Raw genomic sequence first — 27,609 nt, 5'->3', positions numbered from 1 at the left:
ATCGAAAGGATCGGACATCATCAGAGTCCGGTAAACAACGTGGAGGAGGTATTGCCTTCATGTTTAACAAAAATTGGAGTGATCCAACGAACGTGAAGGAATTATCCAACCACTGCTCCCCAGAACTGGAATATATAACCATCAAGTGTCGTCTTTTCTTCCTCCCGAGGGAGTTAACGGCGATCGTCCTGGTCGGAGTGTATATTCCACCGCAAGCCAGCAACAAGGTTGCGCTCTCCAGACTACACGACGAGGTAAATAGAATACAAGTGGCTAACGTTAACGCCGCCATTTTAGTACTGGGAGATTTCAATAGCGCCAATCTGAGAAAGGTATTGCCCGACTTCTATCAGCATGTGACTTGCAACACCAGAGGCGGTAACATCCTAGATCACTGTTACACGCAATTTAAAGGTGGCTACAAGGCTCATTCTGATAGTGGCTTTGGCAAGTCAGATCACGCATCCATTTTCCTTTCACCAAAGTACAGACAGAGAATTAAAAGTACTCCCGTAGTCTCGCGAGAGGTGCAGAAATGGGATCTGACGTCAGAAGAGACGATCCGGTCAGTGTTTCACCACACAGACTGGATTGTGTTCCGCGACACAGATAACATTAATGCCTACACGGAGACAGTGCTGGACTATGTCTGTACTAGGGTGAAAGAAACAATCCCCACTACCAAAATGAAAGTTTACCCAAATCAAAAACCCTGGGTAGACAAATCCGTCCGTGAAGCTCTGAGAGAGCGCACCAAAGCATACAATGACGGCCTAGTGGCAGGCAACATGAATGACCACAAGGTGGCGCGACACAACGTAAGGAGGACAGTGTCAGAGGCCAAACGGCGCTACAGGGATAAAATTGAACTCCAGTTTGAACAAGCTGACTCTAGAGCTATGTGGCAGGGGCTCAAAACGATGACAGACTACAAAGGCGCCTCCCTCAAACTGAACAGTGACATCTCCTTAGCAAACGACCTCAATACCTTCTATGCGAGGTTTGATGCTGGTAAGAACAACACCAGCTCACAAGCCTCGGCAATGGGGGGGGGGGGGGTCGGCTGCTGATGGAGGCGCAGTGTTCAGGGTAACAGAGCATGAGGTGAGGCGGACCTTTAAAAAAGTGAATATCAGGAAGGCAGCAGGTCCGGACGGCATCCCCGGCCGCGTCCTAAAAGTCTGTGCCGACCAACTGGCCCCAGTATTCACTGACATATTTAACCTGTCCTTAGAACAGGCTGTCATCCCCACCTGCCTGAAGAAGTCCACTATTATCCCTGTACCCAAAAAATCCAAGCCTGCTTGCCTCAACGACTACCGCCCTGTAGCTCTCACCTCCATAGCCATGAAGTGCTTTGAGAAGCTAGTAAAGGGCTACATCTGCTCCTCCCTCCCCATCAACATGGACCCCCTGCAATTTGCATACCGCCCCAACAGGTCCACGGAGGACGCCATATCCCATGTGCTGCACACAGCAGCATCACACCTGGACAAGAGGCAGGGGAACTATGTGAGAATGCTATTCATCGACTACAGCTCGGCATTCAATACCATAGTCCCCTCCATACTCATAGCCAAGCTCAGGGACCTGGGCTTGGGCTATGACCTCTGCCAGTGGGTCTTGGACTTCCTGACTGGCAGACCCCAGGTGGTGAGAGCAGGCAACTGCACCTCCTCATCCATCACCCTCAACATAGGGGCCCCCCAGGGCTGTGTTCTGAGTCCCCTCCTCTACTCCCTGTACACACACGACTGTGTGGCTCAGCGGAGTAGCAATACAATCGTCAAATTTGCTGACGACACAGTGGTGGTGGGCCTGATCTCTGCCAACGACGAGAGGGCCTACCTGGAAGAGGTCAAGGTCCTGGCGGGATGGTGCCAGGAAAACAGCCTCTCCCTGAACGTCAGCAAAACAAAGGAGATGATTGTGGACTTCAGGAGGTCGGGGGTCAAGGACTACAGCCCCCTCAGCATCGACGGGGCACCGGTTGAGAGAGTCAACAGCTTCAAGTACCTCGGAGCCTACATATCCGAGGACTTGACATGGACCACACACATTAACAGTGTGGTGAAGAAGACACGACAACGCCTCTACTTCCTCAGGCGCCTAAGGAAGTTCCAAGTCAGCCAGAAGATCCTTAAGAACTTCTACTCATGTACAATAGAGAGCATCCTGACCGGCAACATCACCTCCTGGTTTGGGAATAGCACTGCAAAAGACCAAAGCAGACTACAAAGAGTGACACGTTCAGCCGAACGCACAATTGGAGGGGGGCTCCCCACCCTCCAGAACATTTACTACAAGCGTTGCAAGGGCAAGGCTAAGAGAATCATTAAAGACTCCAGTCACCCGAACAACTGCCTCTTCGAACTGCTGCGGTCAGGCAAGCGATACAGGAGTCTCAAGGCGAGCACAGAAAGACTCAGAAGTAGCTTCTATCCCCAGGCCATCAGGCTGCTAAACGAACAATGAATGAACACTACACAACAACAACCACCAAACGCACATAGCACACACATCCACACGCACACACTCACTTTAAACAAACACACTGTAGCACCCACTCCACACACTTTATAGCACACACCCACTTTAAACAAACACACTGTAGCACCCACTCCCCACACTTTATATTTATGGATGAAGGATTGCACTACAACTCGTACACCTTACTGTAAATTGTACCTAAAATTGTACCTCATCCCATTTCTGCTTTGCACTAGATAGTACTGTACATTAGTACACTGCATAGTATTGTGTATTGTATATTATATGGTAACTCAGAACATTGTACATATGTCTATACCGAACACTGTGACCTCATTTTCTTCTTCTAAATTCATGCTATATTATGTTATTATGTTATTTGATACTATCTTGTCTAGCACAGTCTCTGGAGCGTAACAGTAAGAAGCATTTTGTATGAAAGTATTCTGTACTTCTGTATGACAACTATTAAAGAACTTGAACTTGTTGTCCATGTCAGGTCCTCTGATATGTGGACCCCCAGGTACTTGAAGCTGCTCACCCTGTCCACGGTAGCCCCGTTTATCCTCAGTGGTGTGTGTGTCTCCTGCTGTCTCCTCCTAAAATCCACGATCAGCTCCTTGGTTTTACCAATGTTCAGGAGCAGGCTGTTGTCCTGGCACCAGCGTTCCAGTACCTCAACCTCCTCCCGGTAGGCCTTCTCGTCGTTGTCCGAGATCAGCCCCACCACCACGTGTCGTCCGCAAACTTCACTATGGAGTTGGAGCTGAACTTGGCCACACAGTCGTGTGTGTAAAGTGAGTACAGCAGGGGGCTCAGAACACAGCCCTGGGGGGACCTGATGCTCAGGGTGATGATGTTGGAGGTCTGACCCCCCACCCTGACCGCCTGGGGTCTTTCACTCAGAAAGTCCAGTATCCAGGCGCTCAGAGCGGAGCTCAGACCCAGCTCGATCAGCTTGTCCACCAGTCTGGTGGGGACTATGGTGTTGAACGCTGAGCTGTAGTCAATGAACAACAGTCTCACATAGCCCCCCTTCTGGCGGTCAAGGTGAGAGTGGGTGCTGTGCAGTACTTGGGAGACCGCATCGTCAGTGGACCTGTTTGGCCTGTATGCAAATTGCATAGGGTCCATATCACTGGGGAGGGAGGCACAAATGTGATCCTTGACCAGCCTCTCGAAACATTTCATGGCCACAGAGGTGAGTGCCACCGGTCTGTAGTCATTGAGATATGTTGGGGAGGGTTTCTTTGGTACAGGGATGATGGTAGACATCTTGAAGCAGGCAGGGACCACTGACTCCGCCAGGGATTGATTAAATATGGCGGTGAACACAGGGGCTAGCTGGTTGGCACAGGACTTAGGTATGCGTCCTGTTATACCATCTGGGCCAGCAGCTTTTCTGGTGTTCACCTGCATAAATGCTCTTCTCACACTGTGTACCGACAATGAGAGAGTGTCCCCGCCCCCCCCGCGGTTGCCCCCCCCCCCCCCCCCTCCACAACAGCCGGCGCGCCAGTGACGTCACTAGCCGTTGAGCTAGCGGCGCCACTGTCTGCACCAAACCGAGCGTAGAAAGAGTTGAGTTTGTCCGCGAGAGAGGCATCATCGCTCCCCATTGAGGGGGCGCTGACTTTGTAGTCAGTTATTGTCCTCAGTCCCCGCCATAAGCCTCTTGTGTCGTTTTGTGCCATTTGTGTCTCCAGTTTATCAGCATATGTCCGTTTTGCAAGTTTTACAGCCTTGCGCAGAGTATAGACTGTAGCCTTGTACCCCTCCATGTTTCCTGACTCTCTGCCCAGGTTGTAGGCAGTGGTGCGGGATTTCAGAGCTGCTCTGATAGTACTGTCCATCCACGGTTTCTGGTTAGGGAAGACCCGCACCTTTTTAGTAGGGACAATACTGTCAGCCAGTGTTGTGATGAAGCAAACAACGCTGTCCGCGAACTCGCTGACGTCACTGGCGCTTCCTTGAAACATATTCCAGTCGACGTCCTCAAGAGCGTCCTGAAGCGTGGCCTCTGATTGGTCGGTCCATTTTTTAGGGACCTGGGGGTATGTATTTCCAAATATTCCAAATATTGTGTCTGTTACTAGGCTGAGTAAATTGTAATGAAGAAAAGGAGAATAAAAATTATGATTTATGATTTTTGCAGCTTTGATCATGTTAAATCTGCGGGGTATGAGAAAATGCTCACTGAGCTCATTCACCACCTTATTGAGATCAGGTGTACAAAAAATTGAAGCAAATGAATAAAGGGAAGATGATTAAACAGAAGGATTTGTAGATACAGTAATTAAAGATAATCGATTTTAATTATAAATTCATATTTGACCTTGAACTTGACCTTGACCTTATTAAGGCCAAATCATACATCTACGGATAGGGAAAATGCTCCTCTTTCCAATGGCAGGGTTGAATCTGGATTTAGTAATTTCCTTGCAGTTTTTACGATAATTAGCATTTTCCAATAAATTCGTATTTCCGATAAATCGTATAAAACATCGGTAAAAATGAAAATATACACTTTGACTACTGTTTTTGATAGGGTTATGGTCTTTACTCTTGGCTAGAAAAAGGGAGTTGAGTGGAGAGCAGAATGTTCCAGTAAGTAACACAGATGCTTCAGCTGCCATTCACAGTGGGGGAATTGCATTATAAATGATTTAATGATATACATTTTGACTGATGAATAAGTTAAACTTCATTCAAATGATGTGACTTTGGTGGAAATGTGCATATTCTGATCAAATCATTCTGAATGATTCTAATTGACTGTATGAGTCAATTATAAAACAATGGTTGTGTTCATAATTCAGTCGATCAAACATAAATTAATTACGTGAAGAAAAACATTCTGTAAAACTCAATTAATAGAAGCAATAACATCTATAACGGATTATTCTGTCATATAGGGTTCTATATTGTGAAAGTTCCTCTGTGATCGGGTAGCAACAAGGTGAGAACTATAGAAAATCCTCCAACCTGCCACTATTTCAGCAGTGGTGGTTGGAGGTGAATTTTTTATTTGTTTCCACATTGATCCCTTATTTGGTCCTAATGCAGGCTGTAACTGAGGGGTACAATTCCCTGACTGTATTGATAAGTATGGTAGCATTAAACCACTACCGCTTTATGTACTTTAACTACTGGCCATACAGTACACGATATCTAAATATGATGAACACTTTCCACAATGAAATCGGTTCCAGTCAAAGGTAATAATCAAATATTTAATGGAGCAAAAGGTACATAGAATATTTATCTTACATTTATCATTTGAATGCACTTGTAAGGCAAATGAGTAGTCGTAGGCAAATCAACACTGAATGTCCAATCTCTGGTTACGCAGGAAGCAAGTATACAACCTGGCTCTTAGGGAATTATATCTATGGTACACTTAATGATATAGCGGGATATACTGGAAGGGGTCCTCCCGGTTGTAAGCCGGTAGGGGGGGTAGGAGAGCCGTCGGTAGTAGACCGTCTGGTCAACGATATCTATGGAGACTTCAAGTACAGAAGACAGTGCAATAGACTCTTGATCCGCAGATGAATACACCTTGGTTCTCTTGTAGGCTGTAGCTCCACAATGAAGAAGAAGCTAGGCGACCTCAGTCTCTCTGAGCGCCGACTCAACTTGACTCCTCTCGGGGGTAAATCCCACACTCACAGGCGTCGGCGATTATCCGCTCCACAAATCACAGTACCAAAGCAAATATATATTCCAGCCGCATAGGGCACAGCAGTCGTCGGGTAGGTAATCCAGTGTACATGTCCCTCGGTCCTCGCCTAGATCTCCTCGGATGAAAGCGCCATGTGGTCGGCCCAACCTGGATAAGACTCTAGATAACACGAGGAAGCGTTGGAGATGCTGGTCACTTTAGAACTCTAACCGCACAATGCACCATACACGATAGACTATTATTACTTGATAGAAATACGTCGCACTCGACGGTACAGTGCCAAACTCTGACAATTCAGTTATTAATTTGCACGAGGTCTCAATGCTATTCTAAGGCCAAACAGGCCATACTTCACCGCACGTCGTATCGTGGGTGAGGCTTCACGTTCTGTTACTAAGTTGGGAAGAAGGGTAAGGGACTTCTACATTTACTTGCGCCATATTTATATGCACGGTGAACAAATAGTGCCACTCTCATTTCGGTAGCCGTATCCCTGAGCGGAGCCGGGGCTAGTACGGACATGTCTCGTCGGTACCTTTGAACTTGACGCCAGGGGCTGGTCCCCTGGCGCCTGGTCCTTTGTCCAATAAGAGAATGAACTATTATGGGCTATAGTAGGCTAAAGGGATATTCCGTGCATATGTACAAGGAATATACAAGGGATATCAAACGACATACAAATACTATTCAATATATATCCATAAATAAATATATATATTCGGTTTAATCTGATCCTTCGTAACAGCCGCCCCCTAATTAGTCCCACCTAATTAGCTAAGCAGAGACAGATTAACCGCACTGTCCACTACTCAATGTCCGCTGTGAGGGTCAGTCAGTTCACAAAGTCATGGGGTCATGGTCGTCATCGATAGTATCGGGGAGCCTTGGCAGTTCTATTAGCCTCGCCACGGGTCGGGTGTAGGTCCACCCTTGGACGAGCACTTCAGCTGCTCGGACCTTTCCATCGGCACCGGTGATCACTTTGCTTACGCGGCCAGCCGGCCACATAGCTCGGGGTAGTGACTGGTCGATAATCATGACGACTGTTCCTTCTGTCAAATTGTCTCTCTCTTTCACCCATTTCTGGCGGGTCTGTAGAGACGGTAGGTAGTGGAGTAGGAAGCTGTTCCAAAACTTGTCAGCCAATACTTGACTGTACCTCCACATTCTTCGGCCGTTCGCTTCTTCAGGCCTGTACATTGTCTGGGGTAGCGCGGGGTCCAGCCGCCCAATCAAGAGTGTGTTGGGGGTGACTGGGTCGACATCTGCTACATCACTTGAGACGTAACCGAGGGGCTTTGAGTTCAATACTCCCTCGATCTCCGTGAGGACTGTCATTAAGACTTCTTCCGCCACGGTCTGGGCCCCAAGCACGGCGTACAGGGCTGTCTTTATAGAACGTACTTCTCGTTCCCAAGTTCCACCGAAGTGAGGTGCGTTCGGGGGATTAAACTGGAAGTCAATCTGGGATGGAGCGAGGTGGGTCTTAAGTTCTGGGCCCATAGCTTGGAAGCTCTCTCTCAGCTCTCTTTCTCCGCCTTTGAAGTTTGTCCCGTGATCAGACAATAATGTAGACGGTTTTCCTTTCCGTGATGTGAATCTTCGGAAGGCCATAAGGAATGAGTCTGTGCTCATGGTTGGAAGGAGTTCGATATGTATCGCTCTGGTGGTCATGCATTTGAATACAATACCCCACCGCTTCTCGGTTCCTCTTCCTTTCTTTATATACAGCGGGCCGAAACAGTCCATACCGGTGGAGTGAAAAGGCTTGTCGCCGAGTCGGAGGCGACAGGGAGGTAGGTCAGCCATCCGGGGTATACTGGGCTGGGCTCGCCACTTACGACAGTCTAGACAGGTTCGCTGGAAGCGCCGCACTGCTTCTCTCCCTTGCAGTATCCAATAACGACGTCTGATCTCCGCGAAGACTCTCTCTGCCCCTGCGTGGTGCACATCCTCGTCGTATTTCTTTATGATCAGCTCTGTGACCTTGTGTCGGCTGTTCAAGACTATCGGGTACTTGACGTCATCCGGTAAGTCTGGGGCTCTCCGCAGACGACCACCCACTCTGATGAGACTATGGGCGTCGCTCTCGGGGGCTAGGTGGAGCAGTCTGCTGTCTGATGGGACGGGCTTTGCTCCCTGTAGACAGTCTAGCTCATCGGGGAACGAGTCTCTCTGGGCTTGTTGTAGTAGAAGAAGTTCTGCTTCTTCGTAGTCAGCTGCTGAAATGTCAGTCGTGGGCTGAACCTCTGGGTGGTGCCACAGAAATGTCTTTAGCTGCGCACTCTGTAGGGTGAGGCAATCGTCTATGTCGGGGTCTGTGGAGACGAGTGTGTTCAATCCACAGAACATAGGTTTCTTGTTTTCGGCCTCCTCTTTACTCGCCTCCCGTGGGGTGGGTGTAGGCCACTCTTCTTCGGGGAGCTTGAGAAACTCTGGTCCGTCACTGTAGAGGTTGTGACGGGTGAGGTCATCCAGGGACATTCCCCGGGTGATGACGTCAGCTGGGTTGTGTTTGGTGTCCACATACCTCCAGCTCGCTACTTCTGTTAACTCTTGAATCTCGGTGACTCTGACTCCCACGAAGACCTTGTATCTGCACGAATCAGACCGGATCCATGTGAGTACTGTCGTGGAGTCTGACCACAAGATTGTTCTTTGCACCGGGATGGTGAGTTCACGTTGGATTAACGTGGCGAGCTGCGCTCCTGCTAGGGCTGCGCAGAGCTCTAGACGCGGGATAGATTGTTGCTTTCGTGGGGCTATTCTTGAGCAAGCCAGGATGAAAGCAGTATGTATTTCTCCTCCCTCATCTCGGGCACGCAAGTAGGCCACCGAACCGTAGGCTACTTCGGAGGCGTCGCTGAATACGTGCAGGTCCATCTTGCATGTCTCTGGCCTCACTGTGGGTGGGAAGTAGCTGCGGCGTATGTTAACACCTGGGAGTGAGCGGAGTTCCGTCTCCCACTCTCTCCATGTGGATGCAAGGTGTTCGGGTATGGGATCGTCCCAGCCCTGGTCCTTGTCCCATAGCGCTCTTACAATCATCTTTGCCCTGGTGGTGTAAGGTAGAATACATCCCAACGGGTCATATTGTCTGGCGAGTGTTCTGTATACACTCCGTCTGGTGGTCGGTATTGCCGTCGACCTTCCCTGCTCCTTGGTCAGGGGTTTGTGTCTATAATGGAGCGAGTCTGTTTTGAAGCGCCAGACTAGTCCTAGTTTCATTTCTTAGGCTTCTCCTGGGATGGTCGCCATCCAGGTCTCGCTGCTCGCTGCCTTGTCCTCGGGGGAGAGGCTGCGCAATACTTGCGGGTCGCTGCTGGCCCACTGCCTGAGATCAAAGCCGCCTTTGATCAGGGAGGCGCGGAGCTTGAGTAGAAGAGCCTCGGCTTCTTCTGGCGTCGAGACGCTTTGTAAACAGTTGTCCACGTAGAAACTATTTGTCACACTTTGTCGGACCTCTTCATCTGCTGCTGGGTCCTCTGCGACGTGTTTTTGTAGTGCAAACGTAGCACAGCATGGGCTGCATGTGGTTCCGAAAGGGAGGACTTCCCATTGATAGATGGCTGGGTGCTCATCTCCGATCCTCTCTCTCCATAGGAACCGCAGCAGGGGCTTGTCCTCCTCCACTAGTCTCACCTGCAGGAACATCCCTTTGATGTCGCCGCTGATAGCCACCTTGTCCTGGCGGAAGCGTAGTAGCACGCCTAGTAGAGAGGGGCAGAGTGTTGGGCCGGGCAAGAGCTCTTTATTCAGATTTTGTGATCCGATCTGGTAGCTGCAGTTAAACACAATACGATCCTTGCCGTTGTGGTGGACCTTGTGGTGCGGCACGTACCATGATTCGGTCGTCTGATCGGCCTCTTTAATGTCAATTTTCTTTATGTGTCCCGCTGTGATTAGCTTGTTAATCTCAGCGCGGTACACAGTCTCTTGAGCGGGGTCTTTGGCTAGGCGCCGCTCTGTGTTCAATAGATACCGCTCCGTCGCTTCTTTTGTGGCGTGAAAGGTGGGCATTCCCTCTCGCCTCAGGAGTGGAGTTGCGTATCTCATCACTTCGTTGACTGTGACTTTCTTTGTCCCTTGCTCGAGGAGGGCTATAGCGTAAATATCTTCCTTAGAACGAATGTCTTTCTTTTCGTTCTTAAAGGGCATTGTCTCTAGTGTCCATAGCCTCTCGACATGCTGCAGGAGAGTGGTGTCTTCTTCTGTCACTCTGGAGTGGAGGCAGCTAGTGGCTGCTGTTCGGTTAAGAGACTTGGCGAGGAGGCCTTGTAATGTCCATCCTAGGCGGGTCTCGACTGCTGCAGGACAACCTCTGGGTCCTGTATGGACCCGGTCTATCGGGACTATGAGGTCTGCATGGTCGGAGCCTATCAGCAGGGTCGGGGTGGCACCGTCTATGAGCGGGATAGGTAGTTGACGCAGGTGCACATATTTATCCATCAGCTTGGCGATGGGGTAGGTGCACTGCGATAGTCCTATTTCTTGGCTGGTGAAAGCATTAGTAATCCTATACCGTCTCTCTGGCTGCCCGCTTGCTGCGATAGTGAAGGAGACATTCTCGCCCTTTATCGTCTTTAGATCTCTTCTTATTGTCCGAATCGTCATCTGGTTTTCGCTCCCCCGCAGCCCCAGCTGGGCCGCAGCGGACGTGAGGAGAAGGGTCTTCTCTGACCCGTCATCAAGGACGGCGTAAGTGTCCATGACCTTATCTTGGTAACTCAGTGTTACGCGGACCACCTTTAAGAGCACCTGGGCGCCCCCGCTGCTAGCGGGGTCAATGTACATAACACTTGCCTTTGTGCTGCTGGATGGTGCAGGCTTTCTTCTGTTACTGTCGTGTAGGACATCTAGGTGGGCTCCGTCACACGGACTACACCTCTTCTTTAGGCGGCACTCGGCTGCCATGTGACTGCGCGCACATCGGTAACAGCGCCTGTTGGACTTTATCCAGTGACTCACTTCTTCAGCGGTCATCTTCTTGAACAGGTCACATTGTGACAACCAGTGTTCCTTTTCGCAGTACGGGCACACCATCTTCCACTTCTCTTTCATCGAGGGGGTACTGTGGTTCTTGCTGCTCGGTACTGATTCTGATTGGTGCATGACAGTCACCAATCTTCGGCCATCGTTTGCTCTCCTAGGTCCCTCTCTGGAGCTTGGTGTGCTCCGCACGAACGTATCCAACCGTAGGCTGCTGACTTCTCTCGCCAGGAAGTCGGCTAGGTCTAGGAGGGATGGCTCGGGACCGTTAGGATCACGGTGGTCTCTTTGCCGCCTGAAGCGCTCCTGTCGGGCGGGCGGCAGCTTCTCTAAAATCCTCTCGACATTCGAGTTTGCGTATAGTTCGTGCATACCCTTTTCTCGTTGCGCCCCCAGCATCCCTACCAGGGATTGTACTTTGATAGACAGGTCGTCTAGTGAGCGATTGTCTGTTGCTGGGGGTAGGCGGTCAATATGCCTTATCTCTTGTATTACGTAATCCCATATACGTCCATATCTTTGGTCTAGTGCTGCTAGAGCCGCGGTGTATGGGGTCGTAGAGGTGGCATAAGCTAGCGCTATGTTGTGCGCTCTGGGCACTTTCAGGTGCTTCAATAGGATAGCATACTTGTGGCGTTCATCAGCTACATCCACCATCATTGTCTCTAAGCACATCCGTAGCTCCGTGTACTGTGCTCGGTTCTCATGGGTGAAGTCTGGAAACGTCGGTGTGCCAATGTATGACGCCGTGGATGGCTGGCACATCGGTGAGCGTTGGAAGAGAGGCCTCCTAGGCGAGTCTCCTCTTACGCCTCTCGGTGGGCTGGTACCGGCAGGGTACCATGGCCCGCTGGTCCAGGTGCTATTCCTCGGGACTGGTCGTGCGTCATGCTCACCCGTGAATAGAGTCGGGGGTCTGTAGCGCAGAGCCGCGGGGGTATAGCCTGGGCTGTACTGGACCTCCTGGTCCTGTGGAGTACTGTGCTGCTGTCGGGCTTGACTCTCCTCCTCTCCCTCTTCTTCCTCTGTCAGGTCATCTAGATCCTGTAGTCGTCTATTTAGCCTCTCCGCGGTGTACGCCGTTCCTTCCTTGTAGCTGGGTCTCACTGGGACCAGTCGGGGAAGGAGTTCGGAGGGGGGTATAGGCTCTCTCTGGTGGTCGGGCTCAGGGTCGCTTAATCGGTTAGGGGAGGGTGCCCTTGACCCGTGTCTTGACGAGGCCCTGGAACCCCGTGTCGAGGGAGGGGGTGTTGCCCTGGCGATCAGCTGCTCCATTAGCTGCGCTTGTAATCGGTCGCGCTCGGCTTCGCGCTTGGTGAGAGCGATGTCGCGCTCTGCTTCTCTTTGGGCACCGGCAGCGGCGCGCTGGGCTTCGGCGGCGGCGCGCTGGGCTTCGGCGTGGTCTCTTACCATATTCTCTTCCGTCTGAAGGCGTCTAATCTCTAGACGTATACGATCTTCGTCGCTCCGTTGCTGCGCTTGAATGCGTTCTCTTTCCATGGTAGAATGTTCGCGCTCACTAAGCGTCTGTGCTTGGAGCCGATCGCGCTCTGTGGAGGCTGCTAGGCTGGCGAGGAACGCCTGTGCCAGCATCTTGTCCGCCTCGCTGGGGGAAGACGCTGGTTGAGGTGATCCGCTCCTGGCAGTACTCGTTGGGGATGCGTTCTCCTGCGGGGAGTCCTGGAGCTCTATCTCCTCGGCGATCTTGTTCCGTGCAGAGTTCCATCTCTGGAGGGTTGTCTTCCTCCCGGAGCTCTCCGGGGACTACTTCTTCGGTCTTGGCGGGGGGTAAAGTCGTGTCAGTTCCCTCCTGGTCCCCACCGTGAGCTTGGTCAGTTACATTAGAACCCACTAGGGCCTCTGTGGTCGGGGTATCCTGGTTGATAGGGTCGGACATAATTTTACTTTTTACTTTTACCGCGTTTACCATTTGTAGAAGGCTAGGTAGTATACTGGCAGCGTAATCCTCTAAGTACTGAGGTGGCTGCCGTCTACGCTGCGGGCGTTCTACTTTAGGAGGACCGTTTCGTGGAGTGTTCATCATAGGCCATTTCAATATTAATACCACTATATTAATATTACACTAATTACCCTCCGGCTCGAAGGACCAATTGTAACTGAGGGGTACAATTCCCTGACTGTATTGATAAGTATGGTATCATTAAACCACTACCGCTGTATGTACTTTAACTACTGGCCATACAGTACACGATATCTAAATATGATGAACACTTTCCACAATGAAATCGGTTCCAGTCAAAGGTAATAATCAAATATTTAATGGAGCAAAAGGTACATAGAATATTTATCTTACATTTATCATTTGAATGCACTTGTAAGGCAAATGAGTACTCGTAGGCAAATCAACACTGAATGTCCAATCTCTGGTTACGCAGGAAGCAAGTATACAACCTGGCTCTTAGGGAATTATATCTATGGTACACTTAATGATATAGCGGGATATACTGGAAGGGGTCCTCCCGGTTGTAAGCCGGTAGGGGGGGTAGGAGAGCCGTCGGTAGTAGACCGTCTGGTCAACGATATCTATGGAGACTTCAAGTACAGAAGACAGTGCAATAGACTCTTGATCCGCAGATGAATACACCTTGGTTCTCTTGTAGGCTGTAGCTCCACAATGAAGAAGAAGCTAGGCGACCTCAGTCTCTCTGAGCGCCGACTCAACTTGACTCCTCTCGGGGGTAAATCCCACACTCACAGGCGTCGGCGATTATCCGCTCCACAAATCACAGTACCAAAGCAAATATATATTCCAGCCGCATAGGGCACAGCAGTCGTCGGGTAGGTAATCCAGTGTACATGTCCCTCGGTCCTCGCCTAGATCTCCTCGGATGAAAGCGCCATGTGGTCGGCCCAACCTGGATAAGACTCTAGATAACACGAGGAAGCGTTGGAGATGCTGGTCACTTTAGAACTCTAACCGCACAATGCACCATACACGATAGACTATTATTACTTGATAGAAATACGTCGCACTCGACGGTACAGTGCCAAACTCTGACAATTCAGTTATTAATTTGCACGAGGTCTCAATGCTATTCTAAGGCCAAACAGGCCATACTTCACCGCACGTCGTATCGTGGGTGAGGCTTCACGTTCTGTTACTAAGTTGGGAAGAAGGGTAAGGGACTTCTACATTTACTTGCGCCATATTTATATGCACGGTGAACAAATAGTGCCACTCTCATTTCGGTAGCCGTATCCCTGAGCGGAGCCGGGGCTAGTACGGACATGTCTCGTCGGTACCTTTGAACTTGACGCCAGGGGCTGGTCCCCTGGCGCCTGGTCCTTTGTCCAATAAGAGAATGAACTATTATGGGCTATAGTAGGCTAAAGGGATATTCCGTGCATATGTACAAGGAATATACAAGGGATATCAAACGACATACAAATACTATTCAATATATATCCATAAATAAATATATATATTCGGTTTAATCTGATCCTTCGTAACACAGGCTGTAGAACTTTGTCTTTCAATAATGTATGACAATAGACAACAAGTTACCTATATTTATTTGTATTATTGTCAACATTTAGCTGATTTACCAATACACTATATGAATGATGAATAGATGAATGAATGAATGAATGAATGAATGAATGAATGAATGAATGAATGAATGAATGAATTAATGAATGAATGAATGAATGACAAGAAAGAACATCAATGGTCATCAATGACTCGTGTGACTGGGAGACTTGTGTGACTGGGAGACTTGTGTGACTGGGAGATTCATGTGACTGAGATACTCGTGTGACTGGGAGACTTGTGTGACTGGGAGACTTGTGTGACTGGGAGACCTGTGTGTCTGGGAGACTTGTGTGACTGGGAGACTTGTGTGACTGGGAGACTGGTGTGACTGAGAGACTGGTGTGACTTGTGTGACTGGGAGACTCGTGTGACTGGGAGACTTGTGTGACTAGGAGACTCGTGTGACTGGAGACTTGTGTGACTGAGAGACTCGTGTGACTGGAGACTTGTGTGACTGGGAGACTGGGAGACTTGTGTGACTTGTGTGTCTGGGAGACTTGTGTGTATGGTAGACTTGTGTGTCTGGGAGACTTGTGTGACTGGGAGACTTGTGTAACTGGGAGACTTGTGTGACTAGGAGACTCTGGGAGACTTGTGCGACTAGGAGACTCTGGGAGACTTCTGGTGGATCCTGCTGGACATCACTCACTTCACCATAATTGATAAATGACAGCATGAAAAACTGGGAGACTTGTGTGAGTTGTGTGACTGGGAGACACGTGTGACTGGGAGACTCGTGTGACTGGGAGACTTGTGTGACTGGGAGACTTGTGTGACTAGGAGACTCGTGTGACTGGAGACTTGTGTGACTGGGAGACTTGTGTGACTGGAGACTTGTGTGACTGGGAGACTGGGAGACTTGTGTGACTTGTGTGTCTGGGAGACTTGTGTGTATGGGAGACTTGTGTGTCTGCTAGACTTGTGTGACTGGGAGACTTGTGTGTCTGGGAGACTTGTGTGACTGGGAGACTTGTGTGACTGGGAGACTTGTGTGACTAGGAGACTCTCGGAGACTTGTGCGACTAGGAGACTCTGGGAGACTTCTGGTGGATCCTGCTGGACATCACTCACTTCACCATAATTGATAAATGACAGCATGAAAAAAAAATACATTATTGTTGGGAACTCGGGTAAATGTATGACCCACTTCCAGGGATGAAGCTAAGCTAGGCTAACGGTCCAGGCATTCCCTAAGCCTAATGCATGCAGAGAGACAAAAAAAAGGTATGTATCTTCTTGTCTAACTCCAGGGAAGATGTTAATTAAGCTAATTTCCCAAAATGTTGGAGTGTTCCTTTAAATATAATTTAAATAAATGTTTTTAGAAAAAAAAAATCCAGTGCTAATTGCACATAAGGGATCTCAGTTTTATATATTGTAAATCACTATGGAAAACGTCATTTAATCAAGCTTGATCATTCAAATGTCTGAGATATCTCCATGTAACTGTATGGGATGTTGACCTCTTTAACTGTGCACTTTAAACACATGCAATCGGGCAGTGGTCGCTGATTCCAAACTCAAAGACCACTTATAATACATCAATAAGAATAGATTTAGCACATTCTTTCAAATTTGGCCTTGGTTTAGCTAAATTAAGGCAACCACCAACCTCAAATAGTCAGATGAGCTGTTAAGCCAATTCAGGTTAAAATCACTTAATAATTAATTACTCATTAGAAAAACAAGAAAGAACATCAATGGTCATCAATGGTACCCAGACCTGCAGATGATGTTCTATAGACTCCTACCACAACCACAGATGCAGGCCCCATCTGTTCTGGGTGTTCAAGAAAACACAAACAAAGAAGAACACAAGGCACAGGATACCAATTTTTTTTATACCAAATTCAAGTCAAGGTCAACTTTTATAGAAACGAAGTGATGTACATCTTTATTTTCAGAACAACCTCGGCTATCAGACTATATATGATGCAGTTATGTTACATGAATGTAGAAGTATTTATATCACTATATACAAATGAAAACTGAGAAGCTGAGAACAAGCAAGCAGGTGACAACAAGTAGACGTGAGGTCAGAGACAATAGGCAGGCAGGCAACAAGTAGACATGTAAGGTCAGAGACAACAGGCAGGCAGGCAACAAGTAGACATGTTAGGTCAGAGACAACAGGCAGGCAACAAGTAGACATGTGAGGTCAGTGACAACAGGCAGGCAACAAGAAGACATGTGAGGTCAGAGACAACAGGCAGCCAACAAGTAGACATGTTAGGTCAGAGACAACAGGCAACAAGTAGACATGTGAGGTCAGAGACAACAGGCAGGCAACAAGTAGACATGTGAGGTCAGAGACAACAGGCAGGCAGCCAACAAGTAGACATGTGAGGTCAGAGACAACAGGCAGGCAGGAAACAAGTAGACATGTGAGTTCAGAGACAACAGGCAGGCAACAAGTAGACATGTGAGGTCAGAGACAACAGACAGGCGAGACCAGTGTGAGGCGAGCAGGCAGGTGAGGTCAGCAGGCAACATACATACAGGTGAGGTCAGCAGGCGACAGACAGGCAGGTGAGGTCAGCAAAGGCCTATTGTTAAAAAGTGCATGTGTTTTAGAGACAAGAGAAACACAATCATTAAAATGGCTCAGACCCACTCTACATCAAGCACCAATCGCATTGCAGGACTTCAGAGCAAGGTCCATGTTCCTCGAGAGGATACAAGAACCTGCTCTGTTTGGATGCGACCATCCATTTAGAAAAGGTCATCTCTGTCCCAGAAAGCTGTAAAATTGTCAACAAATGTCTGCCCAGGGAACAGCAGTAGCCTTTCAGCCAGATGTGACGCCTACCGATTCTACTGACCATTACATTCCAGTAGCGAGGGGAGGAGACGGGACCAGCGCTAATGCATTGTTTGCTAGTCCAGTAGTGTTAATGAGTGTCATCCTTTAGCGGTTCAGATTCACAGAGTTTGATGTAATTTGCTTCGACATGAATGATGGCTGTGTAAGCTGAAGGGTGTTCACAGATCAGTGGTGTGATGGTCAGGGGCGGACCTTCCTACAGAGGGGGGCGCCAAAAAAAAAAAAAAAAAAAAAAAAAATATTATTTTTATTTTTTTCTCTGTGCAGTTTTGGCGCCCCCCTCTATATCTGCAACCATAATTTTTACATAAAAAAAATTCTAACATAAGGGAAAATGAGCCAAAAATCTAAAACGGTCGGTCGGTCTGAGCCTCAGCTTTAGGTGTTCACAGTCAGAACATGCTAGAGCGCTGTGCATTGATGGGTATCGGTCAAGTGTTTATAGAATTGAGCGTTGAGGAAAGACAGACTAACGTTAGAGAACTATGAAGAGGCAAAGGGGGGGGGGGGGGGGGGGGGCGGCGCAGTGGTGAATCTCGCCTAGGGCGCCAAATGTGCTAGGTCCGCCCCTGGTGATGGTAGTAAATTTGTAATTAAATCCATCAGCTTGACACCAGTTTGACACCAGGCCACGTGAGCGGATCGGCGCGGGCGAGAAATCCGCTCTTCGCTCTTTAAAGCTTGGTCCGCTCCGCTAATCGCTCATGTTGACCCCGCCCCCAAGTCGCTCTCCGCTCGCTCACCGCTCACCTTGAATCGAGCGCTCCCCGCTCCCCGCGCCACATCGCTCGGCAGATTTTTATTTTTTTTTGGAGCATGGTGTAAATTAGCTCAAACTACAACAGTCTACACCCCCTGGGCACCTTAACAATTGTTTGTATTGAGCCGCATTGTAATTGTACCCATTCTGCAATGTTAAATAACGTTGTTTATCCATTCACTAGCTCTATTAAGCGATGATAGCTAGCCTAGCCACAATGCTATGGTCGCTGCCATTAACGTTAGCATGTAAGCTAATGACAACAACAATGGCGTCAAAACCTTTTCTAACAGGATGTGAGTGACAAAGCCTGAACAGGATATCACAGGTTCACCCTTCTCATTGGTTGAAAATGGCCTTCATGTTTGTACATCGCCATCTGTTGCTTTGGCATTGTACTACATGTATATTACATCAGTGTTAAACCACTGCGAGCGGCCTGGAGTGGATTGGAGCGGAGGAGAACTCTCGATCCGGACGTCGCGCCGGCCCATTTTAAAACCCACTCCTCGCTCACGTCAAAACCGCCCGCTCCGCTCCCCGCGCCGCTCACGCGCCGCGCCACTCACGTGCACTGCTTGACACCAGGGTAGCATCAGGTCTTGGCTTCAGGCACGGCAACACAGAGAACCGTGAGCCCACAACAAGCACAGAGGGAGGTACAGTGAGGGTTTCACTGAACTTGGAGGGCACATTCAAGAGCCTGCAGCGTCGCCTGGACAAGTGTTCTATCATTTACCATGATGAGGAGGCAGGGTTACCAGCCGTGAACTGGGATCATTTCTTATGAGGACACACAGTGTGATAAATACAAGGCATTCATTGTGACATTAAAAGGCATACTTAAACGAAAATGTCTGTGAATAGGAAGCTGATAAATCAAGTACACAAATTCCTCACTTGATTAAAAATAAACTGTAAACACTAGTTCTCTGAGTCTAAATCTATTAAAGTATTCAATATAAAATGAAAAGTAAAAGCACACTTGCTTTCAGCAAGGATGAATCAACACAATTAAGTCAGCTATGGTACCATTTAATTGTGTGTAAGGAAGTTGGGATGAGAAAAAATACGGGCATGTCAAATGTCAAAGGTAATACTATTGTAAATCATCCAAAAGCACTAGAGCTTCATGCACTAATTGTGGTTGTGCAAACTAAAATATGTTCTGTTCACTCCATTTAATTCAATAAATAACACAACAGGCTTTGGTTTTACTAGTTTGAAATGCTAACGTAATTAATGCATATGAAAGAAAACTATATCACTTTTATTGGAAAATAAAATAAGGTGATGAAATCGAAATATGTAGAAATTAAAATCTATCCCAAACAGATTATAAATACATGCAACATTACACCAACTGTGAAAATGCTAGACTCGCAGTAATATATATTTAATGACTCTGAGCATTGCCAAGAAATGCACTCCAAGTTATGGTTGCAATTCTGTGAGCACGCTGGGCTTATTAATAGAGTTGTATATGTCAATGTGATTATGATACCGTAGTATATGTTATAATATATTAGGATATATTATATCTTAATATGTGAAACAATTATTCAACTTTTATTATGACAACACACTTGTTATCTTGTTGATAATATTTAGCAATTTTAGTAATTATTAATGCAATATTAAATTGGCTGCATTTCAAGTATGAGAAAATTATGTCAGCATTTGAGAGTTCTGTTGGATCTAATCATGATGATAAGTCAAAGTATCTTCACATACAGTGAATGAAATACACTGGCAGATATAGAAATACCTAGTACAAAGGAACATGATACAGCACCACAAAAGTGGGTGATGATGAAAAAAACTAATATAGAACAAAAATACATTTGAGGAGATGCCCATATTTCGTTTTTGCATGACTTGCAGAGTGAGCTCTATATAAGACAGTTGAGATAGAGATGGAGGTAGAGGAGTGGAGATCTGTTCCAGCTGGTGGTAAGTGACACTGATGCTTCAGCTGCCATTCACAGTGAAGGTATTGCATGGGGAGATGCTTCAGTGCTATACATGTTGACTAATCATATCACAATATTTGTCTTATAGTTTTGACTGTATAATGTTATTGTACAGTATATTGTTTTCCAGTACAAATTACTATGTTACATGACATATTTACATATTTATCTTTTAATGCAATTATCATAGTGCTATATCATAAAACATTTCTATATTGTTTTTCTTTAAATACTGTGAAATGATTTTTATTTTTTTTGCATAAACTAAACCATACAATATGTATATTTTGTATATGTCTACAGTATATTATGTATATATCATGGATGGCTGTATGGTAAATATTAGGGATGTCCGATATTATCGGCCGACCGATATTATCGGCCGATATCGGCAGTAAAATGTGATATCGGAAAATATCGGTATCGGTTTAAAAACAAAAAAAAACAATAACAATATTTGTTATATATATATCTAGTGAAATTATTAGTTACCTGAAATTATTCAGTTTTTTGGACGGGGAAACCCTGCATATATCGGTATCGGTTGATATCGGTTGATATCGGTATCGGAAATTAAGAGTTGGACAATATCGGAATATCGGTATCGGTAAAAAAGCCAATATCGAGCATCCCTAGTAAATATCCATACCTTTGACGGTATACCTTCATATTTCAAATAATATATTAATAATAATTAATATTCAAATAATGTAACATATACGATTCTTCTCTCATGCAGGGTTGTAGATTGTGAAAGTTCTTCTGTGATCGGGTAGTTGAACAAGGTAAGATAAGAACATCCTACAACCGGCCACTATTCTCCAATAGTCTTCTGCCATGTTTACACCAGTGGTGGTTCAGGGTGAATTTAGTTTTGTTTCCACATTCATAATGTGGTCCTAGTGTAGGTTGTATAATTTGTTCAATAATATACTACAATATAAAACAAGACTAACATTTATTTTTGTTATAGGGGAGATTTGGCTGATTTACCAATACACTGCATGCAATATAGTTATCTCTTGCCAAAAACTGGGCGTCATGAGATCACATCCATTGTACTGCTGAATTGAGTTTTGGTTTGATCGGTTCAAACTAAAATGAACAAGGACAAAGTTTATGAAGTTAAAATGTATACTTGTCTTCATGAGTGAGTGAGTGAGTCTATGAGGTGTTTCGCATCTAAAAATATATACACATAAGATAAAAGATAACATTGTTTATTTTTGTCTGTCAATTATGGAAGGAACTACCAGCACGCATGGAAAATGTCCTTGTAATAATTGTATTGCATGGGCAGCATGAGATTGAGTGCTGGTAGTTCTTTCTATTATTGTATTATTCAAGACTGTGCACCCGGTAAGAGACTGTTTAAAATAGTTTGAGTTGTGCTCGCACCCACCTTAATCTACAAATAACTTTTGTCTGTCAACATGAAGCCGCTACCATGAGTACGGACGCAGAGATGGCCGCTTATGGCAAGGCCTCCATTTACCTTCGTAAGCCAGAGGCTGAGAGGCTTGCGGCTCAGACCTCACCCTTTGATGCTAAGTCTGCTGCTTACGTGGCTGATAAGGAGGAGCTGTACCTCAAATGTACCATCCTAAGTAAAGACGGTGCCAAAGTCACTGTAAAAGTGCATGACACTCAGGAGGTAAAGTAGGCTGTAGTGTTTCATACAGAATTCAACGCAATACAACTTGCAGATGAGTCTGTAAACTGAAATTGTGTTTCTGTATTTCAGGAGAGAATCGCTAAGGAGGACGATGTTCACCCTATGAACCCTCCCAAGTATGACAAAATTGAGGACATGGCCATGATGACCCATCTCAATGAAGCCTCTGTGTTGTATAACCTCAAAGAGCGTTATGCCGCATGGATGATCTATGTAAGATATTCAAAAATATGAGTAAAAGGTGCAATATTAAATAATTACCTATAATAATGATAGCCTACTGTAACTTTTCCTGAATCTCTATTCCCCTTCAGACCTACTCTGGGCTGTTCTGTGCCACTGTGAACCCCTACAAGTGGCTCCCAGTGTACGACCAGGAGGTTGTAAATGCCTACAGAGGCAAGAAGCGTATGGAGGCCCCACCCCACATATTCTCTGTCTCTGACAACGCCTTTCAGTTCATGCTTACTGGTATGTCCTGGTCATGAAAATCCTATGAATTATTATTTTTGGTTTGGTTAAACAGATAATAAATATGTATTTGCTTTACCTTTCACAGATAGGGAGAACCAGTCTGTTCTTATCACGTAGGTTTCTCATATATTGTTCATCAAAAATATCAATATAATCAAAATGATTGAAATTAGTTTGTGAGTTTCTCTTTATTCAATTATCTATACACAGTGGAGAATCTGGTGCCGGAAAGACTGTGAACACCAAGCGTGTCATCCAGTACTTTGCCACAATTGCAGTGGGAGGTGGTGCTGGTGGAGAGAAGAAGAAAGAATCAAAGATCCAGGTAAAATACTGAGAGAATATACTGAAAATGGAAACCACAGACATTTGAACAAAGAGTGGACATTTACTGATATGATTGTTAAAATGTGAAAATGTAATTATAGGGGTCACTGGAGGATCAGATCATTGCAGCCAATCCCTTGCTGGAGAGTTATGGTAACGCAAAGACCGTGAGGAATGACAACTCCTCTCGCTTTGTAAGTTGAATATTTTCTTTTCTATAAAATATCACTTGGGCATTACTTGGTTATACAATAATAACACTGTTGTGTTCTTCTGAAAAGGGTAAATTCATCAGAATCCACTTCCTCCCAACTGGCAAACTGTCCAGTGCTGATATTGAAACATGTAAGTATAACATTCACAAAATTAAACAAGTGACATTATTAGTAGGCTAGATATTTATTATGACCAAACCTCATAGATCTGCTGGAGAAGTCCAGAGTGAGCTTCCAGCTTCCAGATGAGAGAGGCTACCACATCTTCTACCAGATGATGACCAACCACAAGCCTGAGCTGATTGGTGAGCTGAATAACTAATCTTAATTGTCAACAACAATGGTCCAAAATCATTTGACGGAAGCAGATCCAGTCTAACTTATTTGATTCTATGTGTTTCCACATCAGAAATGTGTCTCATCACCAGCAACCCCTATGACTTCCCCATGTGCAGTCAGGGTCATATCACTGTGGCCAGCATTGATGACAAAGTGGAGTTGGATGCCACTGATGTGAGTGATGTGTAGTAATCTACCTACAGATGTTCCAACTTATTATATTATTTTATATGTTTAAAATGTTAATTTAACAATAATTACATTACTATGCAGTTTTTCAAATTGCCATAAGATGGTAAATGATAGAGACCAGACGTGTTACTTAGAATTAACCTGACCCGTCAGATGGTTTGTTACACAGAAGAACCATCTGGGAAGTACGTAGTAGCATGCATTTTCAAGTGTGAAAGCAAGTCAATACAGTGCATTAAAGCAACAGCAATGATCGCTTATCCACTTATCCAAAACATTTTAATTAAAAAACCTAGTTGGCCTGAAGGAAGCACTATGAAGCTAAAATTGACAAGGCCTTCATTTCCACACCACAATTCTAATTGACAAGAAACGTTGCTGACATATCCAGCTTTCCTTGCTCTACAAGTGTGTCTTTAACCCCCTAGTCCACAATCAAGCTCTTGGTAACTTTTCTGCATGTGGTTGACATTCTTATATATTTTTACTTTTACTTATTTCAACTTCTTTTCATATAGGATGCTATTGATGTTCTTGGCTTCACTGGTGAAGAGAAGAATTATATCTGGAAGCTGACTGGTGCTGTGCTTCACCATGGCAACATGAAGTTCAAGCAGAAGCAGCGTGAGGAGCAGGCTGAGCCTGATGGCACAGAGGGTGAGTATTAAAAGTAGGGATGTCCCGATCACGTTTTTTGCTCCCGATCCGATCCCGATCATGTGATTTTGAGTATCTACCGATACCGATCTTTCCCGATCCGATCAACTTTTTATATATATATATATATATATATATATATATATATATATATATATATATATATATATATATATATATATATATATATATATATATATATATATATATATATATATATATATATATATATATATATATATATATATTTTTTTATCCCAATTTCTCACATTACATTCACCCTGAATGTTGACGTTATCCAAGTGAAAAGTTAACTTCATTCAAGCGAGGCATTGCAATCCTTGACATAAATCATTTGATGTATAATTAAATCAAAGGAAATGCGTTTGGGTCTGAGAGTGTGGCTGGTCTGCCGTTCTGCAGCTGGATACTATTGGTTTGTTTTGGCTAAATGCTTCTGCTCTGTGTGACAATAAATTAATTAATGATGATATGCAATTTAAAACCAAAACTAAGGCCTCAGTATGAGTTTAAGACGTGAACATGGTCATGTTTGTTGAATAAAAAATAAAAATCCAGATTTTTTATTATTATTTTTTGCCGATCCCGATCTTCAGAAAATCACGTGATCGGCCCCGATCCCAATGATGTGATCGGATCGGGACATCCCTAATTAAAAGATATAGGTCCACTATTTTTCAAACCAGCTCTTCACAATTTCAATCTGGCACAATCTCACTGATAGCTTTAGTGTTTAGAGTCAGAGACATACCCCTCCACTGCAGCTTATCAGCAGGCTGAGTATTAAAACATAGGTTCACTATTTTTCAAACCAATGTTGTTTCCCATAATTTATAATCATGCATCGCAAAATCTCACTGATATATTTAGTGTTGAGAAACATACCCCTCCACTGCAGCTTATCTGGACTTAACACAGTCAAATTGGGCTTTAGTTTTATAGTTTAGACCTTCAAAAACCATGATAAATCTAACATTTGAACTCACAGTATATGTTTACAGTATATGTTTGACTGAAACACAAACCATGCTTTCTATCAGGTTATATTGACTTAATATTGTAAATATGTTCCCTTGGCTACATCCACGCAAGAAGCAAACATTGTGCTCCTACATTTTTCTCCCCAAGAGGAAAAACTATAGTTTAATCAAAGGAAGGAAAAATGTACAAACTTTTTTGAATTAGCCATAACTCCAATGGAATACATACATACTCCAAGAGACAAGATACAAAATCACACTCTGTTAAGTCGAGGGAAAGTGTTCAGCCTGGTCATGATGAATAGGTTCCGATTGGGCATTTATTGGAGGATGCTGCTTACACCTCAAAAACATACATTCACAATCCATTGTGGTAATTCTTGTATCTTGTTTTAAAATAACAATATATGATCGTTTGAGCAAGTATCATGCAGAATTTCTGGAAGAAAACAGTTTCAGTGATAGAAATCCTGACTCTCAGACAGGCACATTATTTTGCCTTGGGCTCTGTTTTTGTTCAAGTATTATATTCCATCTTTGCTACAGTATGCTAGTGTGACTATGGCATCATGCTGTCTCTTTGCTATGCTGAACCCTATGCATCATGCTGTCTCTTTGCTATGCTGAACCCTAAGCATTATGCTGTCTCTTTGCTATGCTGAACCCTAGGCATTATGCTGTCTCTTTGCTATGCTAGCGAAAATCTATGCCATTATGCTGTCTTTTTGCTATGCAAGTGTACCCCTATGGCATTATTCTGTCTCTTGGCTATATGCTAGTGTAACTCTATGGCATTATTATGTCTCTTTACTATGCTAGCGAAACTCTATGGCATTATGCTGTCTCTTTTCTATGGTAGTGTAATTATGTCATTAATTTGTCTCTTTGCTATGCTAGTGTGACACTATGGCATGAATCGTGAATCCAATATTCCTGGATATTTCTCCTGAATGCGTTTTATACACATTTTCAGAGGCTGACAAAATCGCCTACCTTTTGGGCCTGAACTCTGCTGACATGCTGAAGGGTCTGTGCTACCCCAAAGTGAAGGTCGGAAACGAGTATGTCACCAAGGGACAGACTGTGCCTCAGGTGAGCAAGATACATTACATCCTTCCCTGTCTATGTATTTCACACACAGGTCACAGCAAATATGTTGCTTCACATGTTCCTGTATACACTAATTCCAAAGCAACATTTTGGAGAGTGTGTGCAAGTGGCAGACTGGCAGCATTGGAGTGCTAATGTATGTAGACACATGCATTTTAATTCAATCAAATCACTTTTTTCAGGTAAATAACTCTGTTATGGCCCTGGCCAAGTCCATCTATGAGAGGATGTTCTTGTGGATGGTCATCCGTATCAACCAGCAACTGGACACCAAGATGCCAAGATCGTCTTACATTGGTGTGCTGGACATTGCTGGTTTTGAGATATTTGATGTAAGTATGCATTTATAGCAATCTATGGACTACCTAATTTCATGGAAAGACATTTCCTCAAGTAATGTAGGAGATTAGGCTAATATATATTTTCCCCCACTGACAGTACAATAGCATGGAGCAGCTTTGCATCAACTTCACCAATGAGAAACTGCAACAGTTCTTCAACCACACCATGTTTGTCCTGGAGCAAGAGGAGTACAAGAAGGAGGGTATTATCTGGGAGTTCATTGACTTCGGCATGGACTTGGCTGCCTGCATTGAGCTCATTGAGAAGGTACACCATAACGTTGTGACTTATTCAAATATTCCTTAGAATGCCACAAGGTGTGTCTAAATGATCTGTATATCTCTTTTCCACTTTTATAAAGCCCATGGGCATCTTCTCCATCCTTGAAGAGGAGTGCATGTTCCCCAAGGCTTCTGACACTAGCTTCAAGAACAAGCTGTATGACCAACATATGGGCAAGAACATAGCATTTGAGAAACCAAAACCCGGCAAGGGCAAGGCTGAGGCCCACTTCTCCATGGTCCACTATGCTGGAACTGTGGATTACAACGTCACTGGATGGCTGGACAAGAACAAGGATCCACTGAACGATTCGGTGATGCAGCTTTACCAGAAGTCTTCCGTTAAACTGCTGCCTGTACTGTATCCTGCTGTAGTTGAAGGTACGTCATTATGAGAAATGTACTTTTAAGTGTGATTATTAAAATTTTAAGAGACAATTATCTCAACTTCTAAGTATCCTCTGTGTCATACAACATGCATTTCCAATACTATCAATTAAATTACATTGTCCAACAACCAGCATAATTCGATTTAGATAATAATGTTGAATCTATAAACTGATGATGTATTATCAAATTAATAGAGACTGGTGGCGCAAAGAAGGGAGGCAAGAAGAAGGGTGGCTCCATGCAGACTGTGTCCTCCCAGTTCAGGGTAAGATGTAACAACAACACTATGTGACTTTTTGGAATTAAATACAAATAATTGCTTTTCATGAATA

General features: G+C 45.2%; 2 protein-coding genes across 2 annotated transcripts in view; both read left to right on the top strand.

Annotated features, from left to right (window-relative positions):
* Window positions 1-21,012: 21,012 nt before the first annotated feature.
* The window catches only part of LOC311236673 (myosin heavy chain, fast skeletal muscle-like), a gene marked incomplete at both ends in the record, with an annotated part of 378,376 nt that continues 371,779 nt past the window's right edge, over window positions 21,013-27,609 (top strand). The window contains 2 exons of the mRNA XM_084324385.1: window positions 21,013-21,059; window positions 21,714-21,928. Coding sequence (XP_084180511.1) covers window positions 21,722-21,928 — 207 coding nt within the window. The remainder of the gene's footprint in view (window positions 21,060-21,713; window positions 21,929-27,609) is intronic.
* LOC311236440 (myosin-2-like) lies at window positions 21,981-22,540 on the top strand (the record flags this gene model as incomplete). Its single annotated transcript, XM_084324117.1, has 4 exons — window positions 21,981-21,988; window positions 22,024-22,162; window positions 22,264-22,420; window positions 22,509-22,540. 4 exons carry the CDS (start codon window positions 21,981-21,983, stop codon window positions 22,538-22,540), a joined length of 336 nt encoding a protein of 111 aa, XP_084180243.1.

Source organism: Notolepis coatsorum (assembly GCF_963971535.1).
Source record: "Notolepis coatsorum genome assembly, chromosome: 11".
Classification (NCBI taxonomy): Eukaryota; Metazoa; Chordata; class Actinopteri; order Aulopiformes; family Paralepididae; genus Notolepis; species Notolepis coatsorum.
Note: the sequence above shows the minus strand (reverse complement) of the source record. Positions and strands in the feature narration are given on the sequence as shown.